Here is a 27,243-nt window from a genome sequence, read left to right on the forward strand (position 1 = left end):
AAACAAATGTATCCGTTGAGGAAGGCAGGGCTCTAAGCTTTGTGGACAGGCAGAAGAGCAGCAGGCGCTCTCCCGCCTGAGGCCTGCCAGTCAGTGTGAAGAGCAGGACGCAAGCGCGTGACAGGAGGGAGACTAATTGGCAATTGGCCAAACAGCAGTGGCTGATACATGAGATTGGGTTGAGCAGAACCATGAAGAATCTGGAAACCAAGACCCATGGTACAGAAGGGGCTCTCAGAATGTCCTTCCTTTCTGGAGAAAGGAAGACCAAAGTATCAGCGTTCTCCTGAAGAATCAGAAGAGTTTCTGTATATAAGGGGGATGCTTATGTTTTTCTCTAGGAGATAGAACTAATTATTCAGCAACTTAATAAAACAAACTGTGAAGATTTTAATATTGCAGGATGTTTCAGAAAACCAAAGGGTGTGTTCCTTGTATTCTGTTCTACAGAGGGCAGCAGCAGGTGCTGCAGTCAGAGTAGGTGGTTTCAAGGAGCTGCTGGGTTGGCAGTGCCACCCTAGTGAGCACACACCTTGACTGCTGGCCTTCATGTTTCGACCACAGCAGGAAGGGGAGGTGTGTTCAGCTAGAGAGTGACAATGAGGGAGGTGACTGGAGAAGAGAGAGAGCCCAGGTCCCATTGGGTGGTGTGGCCACAGGACCCTCGAACAGCGAGCTCTTGTTGAGCCATGCAGTGAAGTTCTGGGGTAGGATCTAAATTGATGGTGTGATCTGAGGTTGGGCATAAGACATAGAAAGTTAAACTAAGGAGAGGAGGAGCTAAGGGGTTGTGATGGAAAACTTGGGATGTTTATAAGAAGGAGTCCAGTCTGGCCAGCAGTTGTGTGTGGCCTGGAGGAGCTCATGAACTAACTGATAGGGAGAGATAGTTTTCCAGTAGGGGTTAGTGGTGGAGTCATAGATGAGAAAGTCAGGCCTGGCAAGGATGTCACGTGGAGGTGTTGAGACAGCACTTTGTGACCTGCCTGTGGGTGGGGCGTGCCAGCCAATTAGCAGAGACAAAATGCTACCAAGGCGACATAAAGTGCTAAACGTGTCTCCATCAACTGTACCTGAAGACCAGAAGAGTGGGACATTCTTTTTTTTTTTGAGATGGAGTCTCGCTCTGTCGCCCAGGCTGGAGTGCAGTGGCGTGGTCTTGGCTCACTGCAAACTCCGAGAACGGGACATTCTTATAGCTGCGTTTTCTTCTTCTTGTCCTATCCTTCATTTTAAAAAAGTTCAAGGTTCAGACTCCCAGTGGGTAAATGTGATGAGAAACAAAAAATGGTACTGAAGGGTGTCCTGCTCCCCAGAGATAACCACTGTTAACAGTTTTTTGGGTATTTTTTTTCGGAAATGTCTGGACATATACCAATGTTAAGTTGTACGATTCTGGTTTTTAAATTTTTACATATCAATGAGTCATAGATATTTTTCTTTGTCAGTATCTATAAACCTATTTTATTCTTTTTAATGGCAATGTAGGGTTCTGTTGCATGGGCATACCGAATTAATTTTACCAGACCCCTCCCGACGAACACTGAGTTTCCACGTTTGATGACTGGCAGGGCGCTGCGGTGACTGTCTTCCATGAGCCTGTGTGCCTCTGATGGCTCAGTGAGGGTAGAGTCTGGCAAAGGCCACCAGAGGGCCGTGTGCCTCTGTCTTTCAGACTCCGAGTGCCTGTTTTACAGCTCCAGCCAACAGGATGGGGGAAATGATATCTTGTCGTTTTCATCTGCTCTTCTTTGATTCTAAGTGTGGTTGAACAGCTTTGCATATATTTTTTGGCTGTTTGTATTTCTTCTGTCAACTCTCTGTGCATTGCCCACTTTTCTACTCTGATATTGTTTGGGTTTTCCTGCTGATTTGATTTGTCAGAGTTCTTGGGTTTTTAAGGAAATTGTCTTTTTTTTTTTTTTTTTTGAGACAGAGTCTCACTTTGTCACCCAGGCTGGAGTGCAGTGGCGTGATCACGGCTCACTGCAACCTCTGCCTCCTGGGTTCAAGCGATTCTCCTGTCTCAGCCTCCTGAGTAGCTGGGATTACAGGTGCCTGCCACAAAACGCCCCATTAATTTTTGTATTTTCAGTAGAGACAGGATTTTACCATGTTGGCCAGACTGGTCTCGAACTCCTGACCTCAGGTGATCTGCCCGCCTCGGCCTCCCACAGTGCTGGAATTACAGGCGTGAGCCACCGCTCCCGGCCCTAAGGAAATTATCTCTATTATTATTTGTCTTGCAAGTATTTTCGTTGTTATTTGGATTTGTTTATGGTATTTTTTGTATGGAGTGAAGCTTAAAGTTTTTCTTGGCCAAACTTAATCAGAACGTAGTAACACCTAATTTTAATTTATATAGTTATAAATTTCAAATCATGAAGTCGTTTGTCAATGTGTCTATAATTAATGCTTTTTGGATAGGCATGTTCGAATCCATACTGGAGAAAAGCCATACAAATGTGATGAATGTGGAAAGAGTTTTACTGTGAAATCCACTCTCGATTGTCATGTGAAGACTCACACAGGTAAGGAAAACATGCCTGCGTCATTGGTAGAGGTCGTAGGCTAGCATTTCATATGTTTTGTTCCTATATATTTTGTGTACATAAATACTTTCCAAATTATAGAAAGCTTAAAAATGAGGCACCATGAAGAAAGTAATATAAAAGATTTTTTTATTCCTGACACAGGGAAAACTGTCCAAATGACACTAAGAAAAAAAAGGATTAGGTCTCAAAAGTTGAATTTTTCTTAAAAATTGTCACGTATTCTTACTCATGCTTAAATAACTTCGTTAAAAAGATTACCTCTTAGTCTTATTTAAACCAAAGAGATTTAGTTTGTTGAGGTTTTGTAAAAACTGGCACTTAGCAAATCTGATGGCAGTTATCATTTCATAATTATTTTTATATGGGGAGAAACTCTTGCAAAGGCAGAAATGAATCTCCAATTTTCCTGGCCTTTTTCTCATCTTCATCTTGTCTGCGCCTTTGCTTCTGGAATTCTGCACAGTGCCTCCTAGCGGTGGGGAGGCTACCTCTGCCTCTGCCCGCTTGGGAATCCTGTAGTCCTCCTGTGACCTCTGTGGTCAGCCCCAAGTTTCTCCTGCAGAAGATGGGGCTAATAGTTTTACCTCCGTCTTTGGGAGTTCACACATGTAAATAGCTTTAAGCATTAAGACATTCAAATAGCTTGGAAAAGTGTTTGGCCTTTGGTAAACACTCAGGAATGGATTGGCCTGTGGTAAATGCACAGTGAATGCAGAGCTATTGTTATAATGATTCATAGAATGAAGATTATGAGACTAATTTACATTCTTCATTGTTGGTTATAAGCAGAATTCAACAGACAAGAACAAATGGACTTTCACACATTTACCTGAAGCCCTGTGATTCTTTTCTGATGGGTTAATATTTGTAACTAGATAAACAGATCCCTGAGCTTGTTTATATGACTGTCCTGTGTGCAGTTTTTCTGTTGTTTCATTAGGCTTCCTGTATTTGTCTCTTTTGTGTAATGCAATGAACTTTTTGTGGATATGGAGGGCCCGGCCTCACTTATCTTTGTGCCCCCAGGCCTAGGGCACGGCCTCTCATGCAGCAGGTGCCCAGTGACATCCACGATGACTTGGTGCACGCTGCTTCATCATTTCCTTGGTTTTGGAGTTCAGCATAGGCTACGTAGATAAGGACTAGAACTGGAAGTCTCTGGATAAATACCTTTTGGTGCCTCTTTCTCCATTCTGAAGTAGAGTGTGAGTTCTGAGGAACCCAGGGTGGTGTTGGGATAGCAGGTTGCACTAGTCCCTTTGTAGATCCTAGTGTGCACCATCCTGTAAAAATTAGCATTTGTTCCTGGACAGTAGAGAGGAAAAGCCAGCCAGGAAGTTTTTCAGCTCCCAGAGGCTCTTGGAGGATGGAGCCTATGCTCATGGTGCTCCGAGCCTTCATGGCCTTCGATATACCTAGTAATCATGAAAAGAGCCTAAGGAACTAGGTACATGATACTAGGCGCACAGCCCTTTGACCCTAGAATAGAACTTTCCTTTGCGTATTCTTCCAGTGTGATGCCTACCTGTGCTGGCATTTTGGTTGCCCCTGTTTGGCAGAAGAGAAGATAGAGAGATGCTGAGATGTTAAAGTACCATTTGTAAAATTAAAGAAAAGTGACAGTAATTCAGAGCTGGGCTGTTAAGTCATACCACCCATTAGCTTCTGATAAATATAAATCAAATACTCCAATCAAGGTTCAGAATAATGCAGTGGTTCAGAAACACTGTAAACCTCAAAGGCTTGTGAAAATGCTAAATTCAAATTGTAAACAATATACTGTTAAATTTATGCAGCAATTGCCTGTGACATCCATAACATCTTATAGGTGAAAAGGATTCTCATTAAAGTACTTGCATCACTGATTCAACATATTTACATCCATATTGACAGCTGAGTGGGGTGGGTGTGAGTGTCACGACTGCCATCGCCTCTGCTGATTCTTGGCTGGGCTTTTCACAGGTCAGAAGCTCTTCAGCTGTCACGTCTGCAGCAACGCCTTCTCCACGAAGGGAAGTCTGAAGGTCCACATGCGTCTGCACACCGGAGCCAAGCCCTTCAAATGCCCGCACTGCGAGCTGCGTTTCCGTACCTCGGGTAGAAGAAAGACACACATGCAGTTTCATTATAAACCAGACCCAAAGAAGGCCAGAAAGCCTATGACTCGAAGCTCGTCGGAAGGACTGCAGCCCGTAAACCTCCTCAACTCCTCCTCTACCGACCCTAACGTGTTTATCATGAACAACTCTGTTCTAACAGGACAGTTTGATCAGAATCTGCTGCAACCGGGACTGGTGGGCCAAGCTATTCTCCCTGCCTCTGTGTCAGGTAAACGCCGAGCTGGGGGAATGAGAGCGGCACAGTGATCGAACTGTTCTGCGCTGCTTCTGTCTATTCCCACGATAGAAGAGGTGTTGTTTACCGTAGCACCATGTTTGCCTTCTTTGAGTCTTTTTCTTGTAAGGCATTCGGAAAAATTGGAATTCCATCTTGCAGACATTGCTCCTTTCCAGTTCCCATTCTGTCTTCCATGACAGCTGCTTTTTTACACTAAGCACTTTATTTAGCTTTTGTTTTTAGTGGGTGTCAACTTGTTTTTACTCAGTTGGCATTCTCATAAATTCAGTAGTGAGAAGTGTAATTTATAAATACTCATTAGCATTGTTTTTGATATAGTGCAGTTTTCCAGTTGTTCTTGGGTCTCATAGTGCTTGAGAAGTGTTACATTTTAGCTAGTTGTGTTGATTTGTGTACCTGCGAGTAAATGCAGCAGGTGTACATGGCAGTCAGATGTCCTGTGTGCCCTTCTTTCTGTTTCTGTTCCTGTGACTTGTGGCATGGTTGCAGCCTGGCCACCACTCAGTAGCAGTGGTTGTTTTGAACCTTCGGCTCATCAGTAGAATCTTTTTGAGCTACTTTTCTGATATGTTTAAAGTGGGCAATATGAGTATCTGTTTCACAGAGTTGTTCTGGGGTGATTAGACAGTGTATGTATATGTGGTATAAAGTAGGTTTCTGGGGTGATGAGACAGTGTATGTGTATATGGTATAAAGGAGATTTCTCAGGTGACTAGACAGTGTATGCGTATGGCATAAAGGAGTATCTGTTTTACAGAGTTGTTCTGGGGTGATTAGACAGTGTATGTATATGTGGTATAAAGTAGGTTTCTGGGGTGATGAGACAGTGTATGTGTATATGGTATAAAGGAGATTTCTCAGGTGACTAGACAGTGTATGTGTATGGCATAAAGGAGTATCTGTTTTACAGAGTTGTTCTGGGGTGATTAGACAGTGTATTTGTATATGATATAAAGTAGGTTTCTGGGGTGATGAGACAGTGTATGTGTATATGGTATAAAGGAGATTTCTCAGGTGATTAGACAGTGTATGCGTATGGCATAAAGGAGTATCTGTTTCACAGAGTTGTTCTGGGGTGATTAGACAGTGTATTTGTATATGGTATAAAGTAGGTTTCTGGGGTGATGAGACAGTGTATGTGTATATGGTATAAAGGAGATTTCTCAGGTGACTAGACAGTGTATGCGTATGGCATAAAGGAGTATCTGTTTTACAGAGTTGTTCTGGGGTGATTAGACAGTGTATTTGTATATGGTATAAAGTAGGTTTCTGGGGTGATGAGACAGTGTATATGTAAATGGTATAAAGGAGATTTCTCAGGTGACTAGACAGTGTATGCGTATGGCATAAAGGAGTATCTGTTTTACAGAGTTGTTCTGGGGTGATTAGACAGTGTATTTGTATATGGTATAAAGTAGGTTTCTGGGGTGATGAGACAGTGTATATGTAAATGGTATAAAGGAGATTTCTCAGGTGACTAGACAGTGTATGCGTATGGCATAAAGGAGTATCTGTTTTACAGAGTTGTTCTGGGGTGATTAGACAGTGTATTTGTATATGGTATAAAGTAGGTTTCTGGGGTGATGAGACAGTGTATGTGTATATGGTATAAAGGAGATTTCTCAGGTGACTAGACAGTGTATGCGTATGGCATAAAGGAGTATCTGTTTTACAGAGTTGTTCTGGGGTGATTAGACAGTGTATTTGTATATGGTATAAAGTAGGTTTCTGGGGTGATGAGACAGTGTGTGTATATATGGTATAATGGGTGATTAGACAGTGTATGTGTGTATATGGTAGAAAGTAGGTTTCTGGGGTGATTAGTGTGTGTGTATATGGTGTAAAGTAGGTTTCTGGAGTGATTAGACAGTGTGTATATGGTATAAAGAGTGATTAGACTGTGTATGGTATAAAGGGTGATTAGACAGTGTGAGGGTATATGGTATAAAGGATGATTAGACAGTGTGCGTGTATATGGTATAAAGGGTGATTAGACTGTGTGTGTATGGTATAAAGGGTGATTAGACAGTGTGTGTGTATATGGTATAAAGGGTGATTAGACAGTGTGTGTGTGTATGGTATAAAGGGTGATTAGACAGTGTGTGTGTATATGGTATAAAGGGTGATTAGACAGTGTGTGTGTATATGGTATAAAGGGTGATTAGACAGTGTGTGTGTATATGGTATAAAGGGTGATTAGACTGTGTGTGTGTATATGGTATAAAGGGTGATTAGACAGTGTGCGTGTATATGGTATAAAGGGTGATTAGACTGTGTGTGTATGGTATAAAGGATGATTAGACTGTGTGTGTATATGGTATAAAGGGTGATTAGACAGTGTGTGTGTATATGGTATAAAGGGTGATTAGACAGTGTGTGTGTGTGTGTGTGTGTGTGTGTGTGTATGGTATAAAGGGTGATTAGACTGTGTGTGTGTGTGTGTATGTGTGTATGGTATAAAGGGTGATTAGACTGTATGGTATAAAGGGTGATTAGACAGTGTGTGTGTATATGGTATAAAGGATGATTAGACTGTGTGTGTGTATATGGTATAAAGGATGATTAGACAGTGTGCATGTATATGGTATAAAGGATGATTAGACAGTGTGCGTGTATATGGTATAAAGGGTGATTAGACAGTGTGCGTGTATATGGTATAAAGGGTGATTAGACTGTGTGTATATGGTATAAAGGATGATTAGACAGTGTGCGTGTATATGGTATAAAGGGTGATTAGACTGTGTGTATATGGTATAAAGGGTGATTAGACAGTGTGTGTGTGTGTATGGTATAAAGGGTGATTAGACTGTGTGTATATGGTATAAAGGGTGATTAGACAGTGTGTATGTATATGGTATAAAGGGTGATTAGACAGTGTGTGTGTGTGTGTGTGTGTGTGTATGGTATAAAGGGTGATTAGACAGTGTGTGTGTGTGTGCATATGGTATAAAGGGTGATTAGACTGTGTGTATGGTATAAAGGGTGATTAGACAGTGTGTGTGTATATGGTATAAAGGATGATTAGACAGTGTGTGTGATTAGACAGTGTGTGTATATTATAAAGGGTGATTAGACAGTGTGCGTGTATATGGTATAAAGGGTGATTAGACTGTGTGTATATGGTATAAAGGGTGATTAGACAGTGTGTGTGTGTATGGTATAAAGGGTGACTAGACAGTGTGTGTGTGTGTGTATATGGTATAAAGGGTGATTAGACAGTGTATATGTGTGTGTGTATGGTATAAAGGGTGATTAGACCGTGTGTATGATATAAAGGGTGATTAGACAGCGTGTGTGTATATGGTATAAAGGGTGATTAGACAGTGTATGTGTGTATATGGTATAAAGGGTGATTAGACAGTGTGTGTGTGTGTATAGTATAAAGGGTGATTAGGGCTGGGTGTGGTGGCTCATGCCTGTAATCCCAGCACTTTGGGAGGCCGAGATAGGCGGATCACCAGGTCAGGAGATCGAGACCATCCTGGCTAACACAGTGAAACCCGTCTCTACTAAAAATACAAAAAAAATTACCCAGGTGTGGTGATGGGCGCCTGTAGTCCCAGCTACTCAGGAGGCTGAGGGAGGAGAATGGTGTGAACCTGGGAGGCGGAGCTTGCAGTGAGCCAAGATGGCGCCACTGCACTCTAGCCTGGGCGACTAAGCGAGACTCTGTCTCAAAAAAAAAAAAGGGTGATTAGACAGTGTGTGTGTATGGTATAAAGGGTGATTAGACAGTATGTGTGTGTATATGGTATAAAGGGTGATTAGACAGTATGTGTGTGTATATGGTATAAAGGGTGATTAGACAGCATATATGTGTATATGGTATAAAGTAGGTGTTCCTATTCCACAACAACATTGTATTGACATAATGTGTACAACTTATGTATTTAAAAATCCCTATGTAAAAAATGAATTACTTTAGTTTTAAGAAGTATTCATAATATTCGGTCATTCCATTTCTCTTTCTCTGGCCAGCTGGGGGTGACCTGACCGTGTCTCTGACAGATGGGAGCCTGGCTACCCTAGAAGGCATCCAGTTACAGTTGGCTGCTAACTTGGTTGGACCAAATGTACAGATTTCTGGAATCGACGCTGCCAGCATTAATAACATTACGTTGCAGGTATGACACCTTCCATGGTCTCCTGCGCTGTAGTTCTCTTGGACACAGAGACGCGTGAAGTTTTCATTACAAGTACCTGTGCTGGTTTTCAGATTGATCCGAGCATTCTGCAGCAGACGCTACAGCAGGGCAACCTACTGGCTCAGCAGCTCACGGGGGAGCCTGGCCTGGCCCCACAGAACAGCTCTCTCCAGACGTCGGACAGCACGGTCCCCGCCAGTGTTGTCATCCAGCCCATCTCAGGCCTGTCCTTACAGCCCACAGTGACCTCTGCGAACCTGACCATAGGCCCGCTGTCTGAGCAGGATTCAGTGCTGACCACTAACAGCAGTGGTAAGAGCCACTCACTTTTGCTTATTTTGACAGCTGGAGTTTCGGTTTCTTGCTTGTGATCACATATTTGATTTTAGGATGTTATGATGTCATTTTCTTCTCTTTGTAGAAGAGAATAAATCAAATGTCCTGAGAATAAAATAAGCTTTTCTTACAATTAATGATATGTATTTAATATATGCTCTTAGATTATTACTACCTTCATTTAATTACTCTTTTCATCCTGGCTTCATTTCATTGCAAGGCTTTCTTCTTAGACGAAGGAATTAGAGGTGACTGATGCTTTGTTTTAAATCTTTGTCTTATTGAAATATTTAATAACAGTTTAATTAAAATATTTTTAATATAAAAACAGGGGAAATTGGTTTTTTTGAAACTCAACTTTGTTTTGCTTTGTAATAACAATCAGGGACCCAAGACCTCACTCAAGTGATGACTTCGCAAGGTCTGGTGTCCCCCTCCAGCGGTCCCCACGAGATCACCCTGACCATCAACAACTCCAGCCTGAGCCAGGTCCTGGCACAGGCCGCTGGGCCCACTGCCACGTCTTCCTCGGGGTCTCCACAGGAAATTACCCTGACTATCTCCGGTTAGTAAGTTATTATTTTAAACATCTTTTCACCCTGCAATTTAAGTACTGTATATCTTACTATCTCTTTTCCTACAATACTCTGCTGTGCATAAAGCCCGTGCTCAATATGTATTTGTAATTTATGGGAGAAGTTGAAGTTTAGTGAAAATAATGTATTCTAATTCAGATCTGGTACCAGAAATGAAAAATTATAGTTTCTCATGTCACTTCCAGTTTGAGTACAGTCAGTTATTTAATTCTTTCATTCATTGACTCATTTTTAGAGAATAAGTTATTTTTGTTTAGCTAAGAGCAGAATGCGTAGCTTTGTGGTTCTCACTCATGCTCCATGAAACTGGAATAAACTGTTTACATTAGGGCGTTTTAGATCCCCATGGCACTCTGTTTACTGTATGTCTTCAGAATTCTACTAGGATTATATAGAAAAATTGAAACATGGGAGAACATTGAAAAGTAGATAAACAGGTAGGAAATACCCTTTGGCAGTAAAGCCCACCTAAAATTGGCAATCTAATTATCTCCGCCAGTCACCAGGCTGACTCATTCCCTGTCTCAGGGCTATGCTGCTCGCATTCTTACTTTTCTCCTTGTGTGCCTTCCTTGGTCCTTATGTATCATTAATTCCCATAGTGTGTTCGGATCTCAGTGAGCATTGAATATATTTTCCTGGTGTGCTTCGCTCATGTAACTCTTAACTATATAAACTCTTCGTATTACTAAGAGTCATTTGTTAATTCAGCAATTTTTAGAGCCTTTACTATGTGCTAGATATTATTCTAGTAACTTCCACAGATATTAACTCATTCAATATTAGTTCATTTAAGACTCGTAACCTGATGATGATGTTAACAAAGACATTTTGCTAGGAATCAAAACACCCTCTGTGGAGATCTGACGTGACAGAGGGAAGCAGCCCCACTTCCCTGAAACACACCTATGGAGAAGGACAGCATTCTAGATGGACTCAACCATGAAGGGCAGGATTTCTGCTGTTTCAGAGATATTTCTGCAGAAATTAATTTCAGAACTGAAAGAAAAGGTATTCATAAGAAAACCAGAAGCTTTCTTTTTTAGGAAGGTGTCTTTATTTCTTTTAATATATTAGTGAGAAATTTGAGGAACTATTTTTAGGTACAGCTTTGCTTTTAAATGAGATGCAGTGGTTTTTAGATGCTGTTGGACAGCAAAAATTAACATTGAATTTTATATAATTCAGTAACCTTCCTCCTTTTAAAATTGTATTTATATCTGAATTTTAATGTTGGAAATACAGAAGAGTTATAATATTTTAGGAAAGCTATTTGGTTGATCCAATTAACTTTCTTGAGTACACTTAATATAAGAAGTATTGTGCTAGGTCCTATCAAAACCACATAGTGCATGGTTCTTGCTCAGAGTTAAGAAAATGTGTTCTTCAGTTTGTGGATTGTGCCTCTATTCTTCCTGTGTGTTATTATTGGCCATTTGGTTATTTTGTCAGTATATTTGAAAGTGTAGATGAATATAACTAATATTTTAAGAATTTGGCTTCAGCTGTTCTAGGAGAAAACCTTAAATGAGTTAATGAAATAAGTTTGGTTTCAACTTTGGGCTTAAGATTGTTTTTTCTCACTTATTATGATGGATAATGAAAATTGGCTATACAGTTCCTTATCCCATTTTGAAAGGGCTGCAAAAAGCTTTTAATTTATGGTAACCTGTTAAAAGCATCTAGATATTCCATAGAAATTTTCAAAGATTTCATAGTGTGTTCTTTTTTCCATTAACACATAGGATTATAAATGCATGCAAGTACTAGAGGATGCACAAATCACTTCAGCTAAGTTTTGCAGACTTTAGGCAGTTCATGAATCCTAGCATTCAGAAAAAGGTTACACGTTGAGTGAAAGGCAAAGACAGTCCTTTGCCTCCCGGAATTACCCTGTCCAGATACAATGAAAGTCCTTTTACCTGATGTTTTCAGCCCAGTTATTAATAAAAAGGTATATAAAATTGGGAACCAAACAAGTGACACCTGCATACTTTGGAGATTCCTCCACGGATCTTTTGAATATGGGTCTGCTCAGGTGATAATATGTTTTCTACTTTTTAAAATTTTTGCGTGTACTCATGTTCATCATGCAGTTTCATTTCCTGTTTCTATTTCTTTAGCGTTGCGCGAGAATGTAGGTCACTATAAAGCAATCATGGTGCAGCATACTTTCGTCTTTTGAATCTTTTTCTCTCTGATTTTGTGTAGTTGTCTTGCCTACACCTATTTTGACAGCAGAATGTTTAAAGTATCTTGTCTTTACCAAGTTTTTCCAAGGCATTCAGTTTGGTTTCCATTGGATGTCCAACAGGTTTTTTATTCTCATATTCATTTCTAGTTGCCATACTATTTGATTTCATTATATCATTACAGTAGCTGATGAAACTGGCATAAATGGGTTTTGAATCAAGCAAATGTGTTTTAGTAGGAATGTATTGCAGGCATGTTAGTGTGTACTTGAGAGCATTCAGAACACACATGATAGGAACACAGCACACGGGAAACCGCAGCATTGTGGGCTCGGCAAGCCTGCCCAGTGGAGGGCAGGGAGGGGAGGTTCTGTTATCGTCTGGTGATGCCCCTCAGATCCTTTTAACATGCTTTTGCTATACCTGGCAGTGCACTGTATTTGGAAATATTTTCAATTCATTGACAGTTTTATTCAACAAAGTGTGTGATTTTTAGGGCCTAAATACTGAGTTAAAGTAGAACTCATAAGAAGTATTTTTAAAATACTTCACAGCTTAAAAAGTGTGAACCAATACTGTCATTTAGGGAAATGCATTTCGTGGTCTTATTTTCATTTTTCCATAAATTTTACTGAAATGACCATGAAAGCTTTGAGGATACAATTATATGTTTAACACACTTGCCAATACACATCTTAGAATGTTGTTTTCAGATACCACAATATTAATTTCCATTTAGGTCAAGAACTTATTCAACACAATCCTAATGGAAATAGTGAACTATTAATGAACGGGAGCATAAGATTGTTAGCGCCTGAAATCAATACTCAATCTACAGGTGCCACCCTAACAATAAGCAGTGATCAGCTTCTCTCCCAGAGCACAGCATTGAGCTCTTCAGGTACACAGCACACGAGTTAGCCAAGAAAGACATTATAAGAGGTCGGAGCTAAAGAGCTCTGCCCACAGTCAATGAGGAGTCAGACTGTCCTTAGCATGACAGGTGTGTCAGCATCATGCTTTGTCACATGGATTATCATTCTGTAAGCATTACTGGCTTATGTCTAATTCTAGGATACAAAATTCTCTCTAATATTACCAACCAATCGATGTTGTTACTTTTTAATTCATGAAAGTAAATAATTTTATTCAACTGTACAAAGCATCGTATATTTATACAAGTTAGCATGTTAATAACTCCATGTACAAAGCTGTCCCTTTCTAACCCAGTGCTGGAAGACTCTTACTTAGCTCATTACTTCTGCCCTCCAGTGAGAATTTTCTGACACCAGCTGAAAATAGAATAGAAAAATGGAAAGGAGGCAGCTTTCTAAGATTTTAAAGCATAGAATTTTATGAAAAATAAACATATTAATATTGGCAAAAACTGCAGTTACTTTTGCACCAATGTAATAAATGAGCTCATGTAAGATAAATGACAGTTTCATAAGTAACCATTAACAGTTTAGGATAACATACCTACCTCGTTCTCTTCACCTTGTAGAGATTTCATTCACTTCTTAGCCTTGTTATTTTCCAACTATGTATATCACTTTGTGAGGAAAAAAAAACTAATCTTCAGATATGTTTGTACCCAAAAGCTAGACCTCTTTTCATGCTTAATTCTTAATTGAAACGACCTCTTGTCCCATAGTTCATTTATTCCATAAAAGATTATAGTGTCTGCTGTGTGGTAAGAATTGCGTAAAATCTGGAACTGTGACTCTGGGCAGGTCAGAGCTGGTCCTGCGTTCTGGATCTTAGAACAAATGGAGTGCAGACATTTTTTGAAGAATCCACAAGTGACTATAAAATTACAGCTGTAACCATATATAAAGGAGAGGTGATGGCACAGAGAGCACATGTCACAGGGGGTGGCCCTACGGCTTGTTTGAGGACATCCTGGCTGAGCTGAGAGAGGGTCTTGGGAGTGTGGCGGCTTTTCTCCCAACGCCAGCCGCTCAGCTTTGCATGGCCTGTGGTGGCCTTTAGCTGAAGCAAGGAGGTGTGGATATTTTAATGGGTGGAAGATCCAAAATACATGATGTATTGTTGAAGTTACATAGCAAATGTTTTTCTCCAAACGTTTTCTAAAACTCATAGTTTGTGGTTTTTAAAGGATCAGGCAGTGTGTTCTTCTCATCTCTAGAATTCTAATCTTAGGCTGTGAGTTCATCATCTTTCTCCTGCTGCACGGTTCATGTTGCAATGGGAAGACGTGCTGCTTGTGTGTGGGCTGAAGCGAGTGGTAGTCGCTCGTGGTGCAGGGCTCTGGGTGAGATGTCTGGATTCACGCCCTGCTGGCCGGCCTCACTGAGCAGGAAACTGGCCGTCAGCAGTGCAGCCTCATGTCTTCCTGGAAACTCTGCTCAACATCCTTAGTGAGCCCCTGGCACATTGATGGAGAGACAAGTCGGGTTGTAGAGGTTTCAGTTTGAGTGGAGTGGTGTTTGTGCCTCTTGGTGATCCTGGATGTTTGCAGGTGCAGCAGATTGCTTGATTCGAAATTGGGGATGTTCTGACCGAAAGGAGAAGTTGGATGGAATGAGGGTGCACGTACTCCAGGGCTATGCTCTGGCTGCCCACGTTTCTTTAAACTCCTGTGATCTGGCAAGTTCGGTAGTAAGTGCTGTACCTATAAATTCACCTCCACAGACGCATGTTGAAAGTGTCACACCAGCATCTCACACTCAGGTGAGGGTCCTCTCAGGGCAGGCAAGCTGTCCTCAGTCAGTGGGTGCAAGGCTCCCACATGTTATGCAGCCAACATTTCTGTACAAACAGCAACATACCCACTTTGCTGATTTGCATTTTTTTAATTATTATTCTTTTAGACCTTTTTTTAAAGAGCCAGCCGAGGCCGGGCATGGTGGCTCACGCCTGTAATCCCAGCACTTTGGGAGGCTGAGGCGGGCAGATCACCAGAGGTCAGGAGTTTGAGACCAGCCTGGCCATCATGGTGAAACCCCGTCTCCATTAAAAATACAACAAATTAGCTGGGCGTGGTGGCGGATGCCTGTAATCCCAGCTACTCGGGAGGCTGAGGCAGGAGAATCGCCTGAACCTGGGAGGTGGAGGTTGCAGTGAGCCGAGATTGCGCCACTCCAGCCTGGGTGACAAGAGCAAAACTCCGTCTCAAGAAGAAAAAAAAAAGAGTCAGTTGAGAAAATCAATCTCTCTCTCTCACTCTCGCTCTCTCTTAGGCTACTTTAGCTTATATCCCACTTGTTAAATTAAAAAAAAGAAAAGCTTTTCAAGGGATTGGGTGACATTATAAAATAAAAGATGAATGCATAATTAAAGAATATTTGTGTATTAATGTAATATTGGCTATTCTTAAATACAGGCTTAGTTTTATGTGATCAAGTAAGTTGTCTTATGTTCTTGAATACCTTTGGCATCTTTGAATAATCCTGGGTATAGGAAGCAATTGTTCATATATTGACCCACTCAATCCTTGATATTAAGCAGATGTTTTTAGAGTGGCTTGCACATCCCATTTGTCCTAGTTATAATTATGTAGTGGATCTCAACTGTGTAGTAGCAGTTAGGAGATTGCCTCTTAGTGAGCAATATTTATTTAGAGTCAAAGTCAGTTTCAGATCTAGCTTGAGGCCACACCACTAATAATTGAAATTAAAATGACATTATTTTGAAATTAAACATGACTCTTCTAAGGTAAACACTCAAAAACCTCTAATGCCCATACAAAACTTATGTTGAGCATAATGAATATGTATGTGGCTATTATTATTTTTTGATTCTCTATGCAAGCAAGGTTTGGTTAAGACTCATCAGCTTCTAGGTTAACTCTGGCTGTTTCATCTTAATCGAAGGCATTGAAAGAAGTGTATCACCACTTAGGGATTTGCGATAAATCCAAGTGAGACAATTAGTCAGAATTTCACATGCAGGACAAAAGCACATGCTTTTGTTGAGATTCGTGATGCAGGAGTTGAAGACTATTTCAGAGTTTCATCCCAACAACATCCATTCCCAAATCTGACACAAAGAGTTTTCCTTAAAAAATGATCCCATGGAATGTAAGTACTGTCTCAGAAGCAGATCGTAGTCTTGACAGAGGCTTGAGAAATTTAGCACAACTTTTTAAGGAATTCATCTCAAATGAGTATTATCTTTTTGTTCTTACCTTTGTCCACTTTTAAATTTAAGATAATTTTGATGAATAAATTGAGTTCTGCTTTCAATGAAAGAAGCAAAGACCAGTATTTGTTTTCTATTTATTTGTAAGGTTATTCTAGCCTTAGTTTCTTCTAGATTTAAGTATGATCACTTATTTTATGTTTAAATAGTTCAACAATTTAACATTTCCCATTCCCCGGTGTATATTAAAACCGAAGAGGACATTCTCATCCTCACGAGTTGTCCCTTTGAGTGACCTGGATGCTTGGGAACGAGGCGCTACCCCGATGCTTCTCTCCTGTTCTGCCACCCCCCACCTCCTGTCTTCCCACATTTCAGTTAATCGCAAGAAAAAACTGATATCATATCTTTTAAACTATTTTTAGAACCTTACAAAATTATGTTTTCTTAGAAGCTATGAGGCGATATCCCAAGAGATTTAAGACAATGTTGGGTTTGATGAGTGTACAGTTTATTAATCTTTTTAACTTATTTTTGAGTCAGAATCATAAAGTCAGACTTGTATTGCTCTATACATGCTGGTGGAACAGTGGCTTCAGAAAAATAAGTGAAGAATAAAAGTAAGAGTCTACAGTCTTCACTTCAGCATGGGATCTTCATTTTCATGCTAAGAGTATTTAATTTGAATATAAAATCGTAGCTTTTAACAAATAGATAGTTAAGAGCTATTTGTAGCTTGTAATTTAACTGCATGCTTAAGAAAATTTCAACTTTTTCTGCTCTAGTCACGTGTTCTTTTCAATCATATTGAGGACAGTTCTACTGGAACCGGTATCATCCTCTTTGTGGAAAATCCATTGAATTAGGACATTATTAAAGGTTCACTGTTTGAGTTGAAATACGAAATTTGGCCCTGTCTGAAGTTGTTTATTATTTTCATTGAACTTTGTGTCAGGTTTCACTTTAATCAAACGCAAGGCTTCTCTATCTTTTTACATTTTTCATGCTGCACAGTCCCGGAACCTCTGATACCTTAATAATCACTAGAAAGTCAGGATTAGTTGACTGGTGGGAGTGGGGAGAAGACCTTTGGTTCCTTTATTTCAGCAGTTGGGGTGAGGTTTGAATTTTTGCTGTGCGCTGGCTTCGCTTTGGCTCTAAGTGTGATCCTGGGCGAGATTCACAGGCACGTGCATCTCTTCCCTCTGTGCAAGCTCATTGGCAGCTGCCACCTGCCCCCCCGCCCCAGTCTCTACGGTTTTGACCACTCGTTAAAAATGTACCCTCAGGCTAGTGTGCGGTAAGGGTGTGTGGAGGGAATTTTAGGAGGACAGCTATTAGGTCAGCTGCTGTACTGGTCACTGGAACACGTAGCGCATGCAGACGTCCTCCACAAGGCCACACTCCTCGGGCTCCCACCAGCACTCTGTGCGGACGCTGGAGCAGGCGGGAGGGTCTGACCTAGCTATCTGTGGAGCCCCGGCGGCTGCTTCAGCGCTCGAGCCTCCCAGCCTGCTAATGGTTCTACTGCTTTTGAAGGTTCCAGGTCTGTGCAGCACAGTGTGGGACCCCAGGAGTGTGGATCTGTGGAGGCATTGTATTTGGAGAACTCCAGCGACAAGTAAGTAACCTAGTTTTCCTGTTGGCCCCTGACTCCTAGGAGAGCGCTGGACTGATGGGACCCAAGTCACAGCAAAGTACTGACAGGAGCGTGTTTCTTTTGTTTTGAAACCTGGTTAGGAAATAGCTTTTTGAACTTTCCTTTGGTCGTCATCTTGGCATCCTTACCACCTGGCACAGTGGCTGGCACAAGTGGATGAGGAATACGTGTTTCAGATGAATGGATGGCTCGACTGTGGGATAAAGTGGGCGTGCGTGTGTGTGCCTATGTGTTTATACTGTCAACGTTGTGTTCGCTGGTGCCCACTACAGGACTTTGATAATCCCATGCTGAACCTGTCTCATCTGCCAGCAAGGTGCATGAGTATCTGTTTTGTAAAAGAAAAGCCCTTTCTTCACTAGATACCTTCGTTTCTCTTAGTATCGGCTGCAAGGGGAGATATTTCAGTTTTGTTGTCTTTTCTGAAGAAAATTAAGATGTCATGCAGGATAAATGAATATTTAAAGGATTTATGAGATTTATTTTGACCTCCTGTCTTTTAGAATAAGAATCAGTCAGAGTGATGAAAGTGAGAAAATGAGCAGAGATGGTCAGATTTATCCCGTAAGCTCTGGAGCTAATTATTGCTCAGTGGATCACACTTGCTTCCTTTCTTCAGCTGGTCTCTTCAGTTGTGGATGGGGACAATGCCCTGGAAATTCTTGTCTGAGTTTTCATTCTACAGTAGTAGCTGTGACTGGGACTGTGGGGTCACATTTTCACTCTTTGTTTACTGGTTTTTCTCTGTGTGTGTTATACTTAAGAAGCACAGTATATTCATATGTAAAGATGTTTTAAAACTAAGAAAAGCCTTAACTTAAAATTAGAATTGAAGACCCTGTGATTTCTTTGGTGCAGCTTGGAGACCTCGGGCAGCATGAATGCTGCTTCCTGCAGGTGGGAGCATCGCTCTCCCTGTGTGCTTACACCTGGACTTGTCTGGTCTTCCCATTGATCTACTTACTTTGCCTCTTTTGTAGAACTTAACACTACAAGCGGAAGCCTTCCTTCAACAACACCGATGTCTCCATCTGCCATCTCGACTCAGAACCTGGTCATGTCCTCGTCGGGCGTGGGAGGTGACGCTAGTGTCACGCTGACGCTGGCCGATACTCAGGGTATGCTATCTGGAGGCCTGGACACTGTCACACTCAACATCACCTCTCAGGCAAGTGCTCCTCAGAGAGGGATGCGAAGGTCCTTTCAAAAAATGATCTTTGAAAACATTATTCATTGACTCCTTCCTAAATAAATAGTCTGAGCATTTTTTTTTCCAAAATCGAAGTATTTTTTTTTTTCTGATTAAAAAAGTAATACGGTAAATATAAAAAGGGGATAAAAATTCAGATAATGTAGAAGAACATAAAAAATAAGGTAAAACATAAAACCCACAGCTTTAATCCCACCACCCAAATGGAACCACAGTTAACATTTTAATGTATATATCCTTCTACACCTTTATGTGAATGTATAAGGTACATATTTATAAATTTCTGCAGCAATTTATAAAATGATGTACACATTATGTAGATGAGCTTTATTGAAGGGCATTATGTTGTATTCATGGTTTCAATAAGTAGTATGGAAATTTTCACGCCCTTAGTCGCTGAGATTCTTAGATGAATTCCTACCAGTAGAAGTGCTGTGCCAAAGGGGTGTACATTTTTACATGATTCCTTGAGCTAAGATGCTGAAAAACCTTTCAGACTTTAATTAGGAAAATCATAATGATACATTATGATTAGTTATAATGTAGGTGAATTATAACAAAGCTATGCCAGCATTTTGATAGTTGAAGACTAATTATAGCAAGGCTGTATCAGAATTTTCATAGTTGACTGTAAAAAAGTCTGTTCTTAGTTGATGTAAATTGTGATTTCTATGTTTCTGTTCCTGGCTGTAATAGAAGCAAAATACGCAGAATTAGAAAGCTGAGGCTGGACACAGGTGGCTTCTGCCTGTAATCCCAGCACTTTGGGAGGCTGAGGTGGGAGGATTGTTTGAGCCCAGGAGTTTGAGACCAGTCTGGGCAACGTGGCAAAACTGTGTCTCTACAAAAAATAAAAAATTTGGCCAGGCATGGCAGTGCACACCTGTAGTACTAGGTACTCCGGAGGCTGAGGTGGGAGGATTGGGTGAGCCTGGGAAGTCGATGCTGCAGTGAGCCATGATTGCACCACTGCACTCCAACCTGAACGACAGAGTGAGACCTTCTCTCTCTCAAAAAAAAGCTGAGGTTGTTTTCACCAAAACACATTCCTTGATTGTCCTGTCTCTGCTTTTTAGGCTCACTGTACAAGAAAAACAGATTTTGGCATCTAGAGCAGGATTGGTCCTAACACTATTACAGCCACTTGCTGAAGAAATGACCTCTTCTAAGCTCTAGTCCCTCTCATTAGTGAAATAGCAGCATTTCCTCTGCATCGCTTCAAGGCAGCGTTCAGTCAGTCTCCCTCGGTTGTGGGATGCTCACATGTTGTTGGCAAATAGGCTTTGCCTAGGGCTCCTCACTGAGGCCCCCTGCACAGCCACTACCCTCTTCTGAGGTGACCCAGGTGCACCGCACGCCAAGGTTCCGGCTCACTGGAAACAGGGGCTCCCCTTTGGCTGACCTGCCTGTAGCCAAGCAGCCCTGCCTATGTCGTGCCCCCGGGGACCTGTCGGGCAGCCCCTGACAGCCACGTGTGGTGCTGGGAAGCAGACCGTGCATCTCACTCAGAGGCATTCCTCCTGAGCTGTGCGGAGCGCATGACTGCTTATGGAGTTTAACACACCTTCTTTACCTGCTCTTACGCACCATCAACTGCTTGTCACATAATTAACCTTCTAAATGTTAGCAATTCGTATCATGTTTTAAAATTGTGGCTGGAACAAAACTAAGTGACTGGCTGGGCGTGGTGGCTCACACTTGTAATCCCAGAACTTTGGGAGACCGAGATGGGCTTGAGGTTAGGAGTTTGAGACCAGCCTGGCCAACATGGGGAAACTCCGTCTCTACTAAAAATACAAAAATTAGCCAGGCATGGTGGTGGGCGCCTGTGATTCCAGCTACTTGGGAGGCTGAGGCAAGAGAATCACTTGAACCCAGGAGGTAGAGATTGCTGTGAGCCGAGATCGCACCTCTGCACTCCAGCCTGGGCAACAGAGTGAGAGTCCATCTCAAAAACAAACACAAACAAACAAACAAAATACCCATCCTAAGATGTAAATGACTGGGGTGTGCTTTCCTAGATGCAAGAAGCATGATGATTATGGTGGACCAGCCAGGTCTCCTTTCCTACCTATGATCTTGGTCACTGTATCTCAGGGCCTAGTGAAGCCCCCTGAGGTCTGGGGCAGGCAGTGGGCAGGGGGAGGCTGGATGGGAGAGCACTTTTCCTTATTTACCATTCAAGGAACACACTTCAAATCCAGGTACAGGAGTCTGTACACTAACTCAGAGTCATTTGTCTTTCCCACGTTTTTATTTGCTGCTAAGATGTTGTTTTTATATTTAAATGATGACGGCTGTAAATATGACCTTACACTTCTCGTTGTCTTGTAAAGCCTTAAGGGTGTAACGTGCATTGGGCTTTGGGAACACGGTGGGCAACCCTAGCACTGCATTTGGGAACATGGTGGGCTACCCTAGCACTGCATTTGGGAACACGGTGGGCTACCCTAGCACTGCATTTGGGAACACAGTGGGCTACCCTAGCACTGCATTTGGGAACACGGTGGGCTACCCTAGCACTGCATTTGGGAACATGGTGGGCGACCCTAGCATTGCATTTGGGAACATGGTGGGCTACCCTAGCACTGCATTTGGGAACATGGTGGGCGACCCTAGCATTGCATTTGGGAACACAGTGACTGTCCTGTTATATGTGTGAGTCAGCTCCCAGGGTCCCTGGTGTGTTTCTTATTGTGGACTTTTAACTATCGTAATTGAAGACATAGTAAAGAAGTAAAAATTATTTAAAATATAAATTTTAATTAGTTAAATGCCTTTGAATAACTTTTGGGGAGGGTGGGGATTGAGTTTGATGAGAAAAACCCAGAAAGGCATTTATTTCAGTGATTATGAGAGTATATTTTCTGTATGTTAAGTTTTATCACTTTGATAATTATCCACTCCAGTTAAAGTTCAGTAAGTAGTTCTCAGTATTTTCTAGGTTGTATTTTTAAAGTCTGCAAATATTTGCCAGGATGTCCCATGCCTTTTTTGTAGAACAGGGGTCCCCAACTCCCAGGCTGTGGACTGGTACCTGTCCATGGTCTGTTAGCATTCGGGCCGCACAGCAGGGGTGAGCGTGGGCCAGAGAGCATTACCGCCTGAGCTCCACCTCCCGGCAGATGAACTGGGGCATTACATTCTCAAAGGAGCATGAATCCTATTGTGAACTGCACATGTGAGGGATCTAGGTTGTGTGATCCTTATGAGAATCTAGCTAATGCCTGATGATCTGATGTGGAAAAGTTTCATCCCGAAACCATCTCCCCAACATCCCCTACCTCAAATCCATGGAAAAATTTTCTTCCATGAAACCAGTCTGCCTGGTTCCAAAAAGGGTGGGGACTGCTGGTGTAGTGCACATGGGTCACCCAGGAGCCTTGTGAGCGGGCAGGTGGTTCTCCAAGCAGGTTCTTCAAGAAGGGCTGTAGAGTGAAGTTTCGGTGGCAGTGATGACCCTGGGATGCGCTGTGGCCCGTTTCTGGGCCTGCTGTCCTCACCAGCTGGCAACCCAGGCTCCCTGGCTTCACACCAGTGGGGTCACTTTCTCATTTAGGATGCTGCTTTTGGACAGAAGTCCTGTGGGTCCCCAGCGCCTCAGGACAGACTCCATCAGCTGCCCCTCTGGCTCCTGCCTGGCCCCTGCCACGCCACATGGACTTGGGCTCTGCCGGCTGAGCTGCCAGAAGCACCTCGTTTGCCACGCCCTCTCCCTCCCACCCACTGTACAGGTGGCTCCTGTGCCTGGCATCCAGGATGTGCCTGCAGCCACACACCCTGCCATTAGTGCTTCCCTGCTGCCCCCTCAGCCCTTCCACTCTGGCCTGTGGACATGGGAGCAGGAGGCTTTGTGAGCAGCAGGAGCCGGGTGGCTCTTCTGGAGCCTGTGTCTATCCAGATACATTAGTGTTTCTGTTAAGCTTTGGTGGGTTAAGTTCATGCTGTATATTCTTTTCTGTACTTTAAAAAAAATTATCAAATGCAAAATTTTTAAACCAAATTGATTAATTAGCATGCATTGTCCAACAAGTAATTTTAAAATATCCAGTAGAAACTGTGTAGCTTTATTTGAATCTTTTTTCTATTAGCTGGCAAACTTAGACTTATGCTGATTTAATACTCTGAAAACTTGCAAAAACCAGATGAAAACTTTCTTAGCTTTATGAATGGTATTTTTCTAAACATAATGAATCCTTGTAGCAATAAAACCACCATTTTATTGTCAAGAGATTAATGAACCCACAAGAAAATGGCTGTAAATATGTAAATTAAATTTGACCTGAAAATTAGGTGGTCAAGAGAAATTAACCAGTGTCTAATGATGATTGTTCAGTTAAGAGTTATTCACTAGGGGATAGATGTTGAATGATTTAATATTAGTTCCTTAAAATGACATGTGCTCCTTGAATTTAATGAGGAAACAGAATAATAGCACGGGGAAGAGATCCAATGTGAAGAAATCAAATTGTTCAGCATTATACCGCCCTGAACACTGCACTCTGTGCATGGAAAAATAAGAATCTCCCTAAGGGAACTGAAGGAAACAGTAATATAAACATAGAAATTACTGCACATATTTAAAAGATAGGAGAGTCATGTAAACTTATTATGTATTATTTTTTGTTTCTTTGTAAAATCCATGAAAGAAAGTGTTCCTAAAAACAGAGAAAGGTGGTCTTAGTTTACTTAAATAGTATTCTTTTTTTAATTTTAATTTTTTAAAATTTTTTAAATTTTTTAATTTTTTATTTTTTTTTTTGAGACAGAGTCTTGCTCTGTCGCCCAGGCTGGGGTGCAGTGGTGTGATCTCTGCTCACTGCAAGCTCCGCCTCCCGGGTTCACACCATTCTCCTGCCTCAGCCTCCCGAGTAGCTGGGACCACAGGCGCCCGCCACCACGCCTGGCTAACTTTTTTGTATTTTTTAATAGAGACGGGGTTTCACCGTGTCAGCCAGGATGGTCTGGATCTCCTGACCTCGTGATCCGCCCGCCTCGGTCTCCCAAAGTGCTGGGATTACAAGCGTGAGCCACCGCGCCCAGCCTAGTATTCTTAAATAATGGGCAAATTTGGCTGGGCGCGGTGGCTCACGCCTGTAAATCCTAGCACTTTGGGAGGCCGAGGCGGGCGGATCACGAGGTCAGGAGATCCAGACCATCCTGGCTGACACGGTGAAACCCCGTCTCTACTAAAAATACAAACAATTAGCCGGGCATGGTGGCGGGCACCTGTGGTCCCAGCTACTCGGGAGGCTGAGGCAGGAGAATGGCGTAAACCCGGGAAGTGGAGGTTGTAGTAAGCCGAGATCGTGCCACTGTACTCCAGCCTGGGCGACAGAGTGAGACTCCGTCTCAAAAAGAAAAAAAAAAAAAGGCAAATTTGAGTTCATAATAGCAAAAAATTTGGAAATATATGTTTTTATAAGTCCATAATTAATCCTAATTTAAAACTTGAAAAGGGCCCAATTTTGGAAGAATATTGTGGGAGTAAATGATAATTTTAGTTCAGAGAAAACTGGCTAATTTTGAAATATAATTCTGATTTATTTGTTCCAAACTTCAGACTCTTCAGGGGTGAGGAGGAGCAGGCCGCTGGTAGTTGTGTGTCCTGCTTGCCCACTGAAGTCTGACAGTTTTATCAGGAGGTGTAAACGTGCATGCAGAAAATCTATTCAAGAAAGCAAAATGATTTTTAGTTCTTATTCTGAATACAAGAAGAAGTAATTTACTTATTCATGAAGGGAATTCTCTTTTATACTAATTCTTGTCATTAAAAAAAAAACAACTCATTATTACAGATAATTGGCCAGGTGCAAAAACATTTAAAACTTTGTATTTAGATATATAAATGTGGCTTTTTAAGTCTAAATTTGACTGTGGGGTGACCCAGAAATTGGCAAATCTTATTACAGACTCCTGATGGGAGAAGAAGCGAATTCCGAAGTAACAAGTTAGTTGTAAGTTTAACACCAAGAGTCATCTGGCCCATGCTGTTTAAAGCTTTCTTAATTTTGTGCCTTTCTTAGCCTTCATCTTCTACAAGTCGTTCATATTTACTCTTGTACTTGTAAATACCTTGACATTTTTATTGAGGCAGTGTTTTGTTTTAAGTTTATTAAGAGTTGTGTGTAGGCCAATAAAATTATGAACTGCTAAGAAAAATATTTCTAATGAAATTGTAGTACATGCGAGCAGTAAGTGAGGTTGATTTATGGGTACTTGACGGTGGTATAGTGAAGTTTGTTATTGCGTGGAATGCCTTTCATCAGTATCCAGCCCTTGCTCATATTTTACAGCATTTCCCAGATTCAGTCGAACATTGACATTCCTGGGTCTCAGCAGGCCCAAGTTAGTTCAGTAGTCATGGGTGGGGCTGGCGTCTGTGCTGTTCATTACCCACCCTCCCTGTGACTGACGCAGCTGCCCCAGCTGCCAGGGCCAACAGCTGTTGCGCCGTTCCTCTCTGCTGGTGCTCAGTGCTTGCTGTTACATTCTCATGTTGCAAAGTTCATGTGCTCCAGGGGAATGCAAATTCCTGTAATCTTTACCTCAGTGTAAACCAAATATAGCAAAGAAACCAACTGCAAATAATAATACAAACTAAAAGTAAATAACCTTTAGATTATATTGTTTTAGCTGATTTGTGTATCACTTCCATAAGTATAGCTAATTGTTCAGTATAGATTTTATTGGACACTCATTTTTAAATCAGGGAATTTGCATTAAGAATACTTAAGGTTGGCTGGGGGTGTGGTGGCTCATGCCTGTAATCGCAGGCCAAGGTGGGTGGATCATCTGAGGTCAGGAGTTCGAGACCAGCTTGGCCAACATGGTGAAACCCCGTCTCTACTAAAAACACAACAAATTAGCTGGGTGTGGTGGCATGTGCCTGTAATCCCAGCTACTCGGGAGGCTGAGGCAGGAGAGTCGCTTGAACTCAGGAGGTGGAGGTTGCAGTGAGCCGAGATCATGCCATTGCACTCTAGCCTGGGTAACAGAGCACGACTCTGTCTCAAAAAAAAAAAGAATACTTAAGGTTTGCAATTGAAACACAAATGATAAGCTAATAATTTACATTGTATTCAAGTTTTTTTAATTAAAGTTTTTATTTTGAGATCATTGTAGACTCATGGGCAATTTTAAAAAAAGAGTACAGAGAGATTCCATATACACTTACCCAGTTTTGCCCAACAGGAGCATGTTGCAGAACTGTAGTATAATATCACAAACAGTTATTATCATTGATAAGCCAAGATACAGAATATTTCCATCAGTATAATATCACAAACAGTTATTATCATTGATAAGCCAAGATACAGAATATTTCCATCATCTCAAAGACCCCTCGTGTTGCTTTTTATAATGACTTCAAGACCCTCTTAACCCTGACATCTGCCACTCTGTTCTTTATTTCTGTAATTTTGCTATTTCAAAACAAAAAGTTGTAATTTTTCCCTTGATATACCTATATAAGCTAAGACTCTCAAATATCTTACCTTTAGTTTGGGAATATATTAATTTATTGAGCAATTGGTTCTTATGTGCGTCAGAATTTCTGACCAGCAGTTTTTTTGGTCTTTGATTAATAAAACAAATGTGAATTAATAAGTCCAGGTTGATTAATACAGTTTTTCAAATTGGGTAGTCTGATAAGGGTGGTGGCAGTAGCTGTCAACAGACATGTCACAAAAAAGTATAGCATTCACCAGTATTTGAAAATAGCAATATTCAATCAGCTTCTCTATGTAGGGAGGTAGGGACCATGAAGCTTTATTAGTATAGATAGGAACTTCAGGTGCAGTGGCTCACACCTGTAATCCCAGCACTTTGGGAGGCCAAGGTGGGTGGATCTCCTGAGGTCAGGAGTTTGAGACCAGCCTGGCGAACATAGTGAAACCCCCATCTGTACTGAAAATACAAAAATTAGCCACACATGTGGCGCATGCCTGTAATCCCAGCTACTTGGGAGGCTGAGGCACAAGAATCACTTGAACCCGGGAGGCAGAGTTTGCAGTGAGCTGAGATCAAGTCACTGCACTCCAGCCTGGGTGACAGCGCAAGACTTTATCTCTAAAAAAAGAAAAAAG

At 41.6% G+C, this 27,243-nt stretch overlaps 1 protein-coding gene across 9 annotated transcripts in view; it reads left to right on the top strand.

Annotated features, from left to right (window-relative positions):
- Positions 1-27,243, top strand: part of ZNF236 (zinc finger protein 236) — a 150,706-nt gene that overhangs the window by 99,227 nt on the left and 24,236 nt on the right. For 6 of the 9 annotated variants that reach the window (XM_024236089.3, XM_054538108.2, XM_054538109.2 and 3 more), the window contains 6 exons: positions 2,428-2,531; positions 4,518-4,883; positions 8,892-9,037; positions 9,130-9,370; positions 9,780-9,959; positions 18,927-19,114. In XM_024236089.3, coding sequence (XP_024091857.2) covers positions 2,428-2,531; positions 4,518-4,883; positions 8,892-9,037; positions 9,130-9,370; positions 9,780-9,959; positions 18,927-19,114 — 1,225 coding nt within the window. Of the gene's footprint in view, positions 1-2,427; positions 2,532-4,517; positions 4,884-8,891; positions 9,038-9,129; positions 9,371-9,779; positions 9,960-17,825; positions 17,912-18,926; positions 19,119-27,243 lie in introns of those variants that run through there. The other 3 variants (XM_063716965.1, XM_063716964.1, XM_063716966.1) reach the window with 3 other exon arrangements.

Source organism: Pongo abelii, chromosome 17 (assembly GCF_028885655.2).
Source record: "Pongo abelii isolate AG06213 chromosome 17, NHGRI_mPonAbe1-v2.0_pri, whole genome shotgun sequence".
In the NCBI taxonomy this organism is placed as follows: Eukaryota; Metazoa; Chordata; class Mammalia; order Primates; family Hominidae; genus Pongo; species Pongo abelii.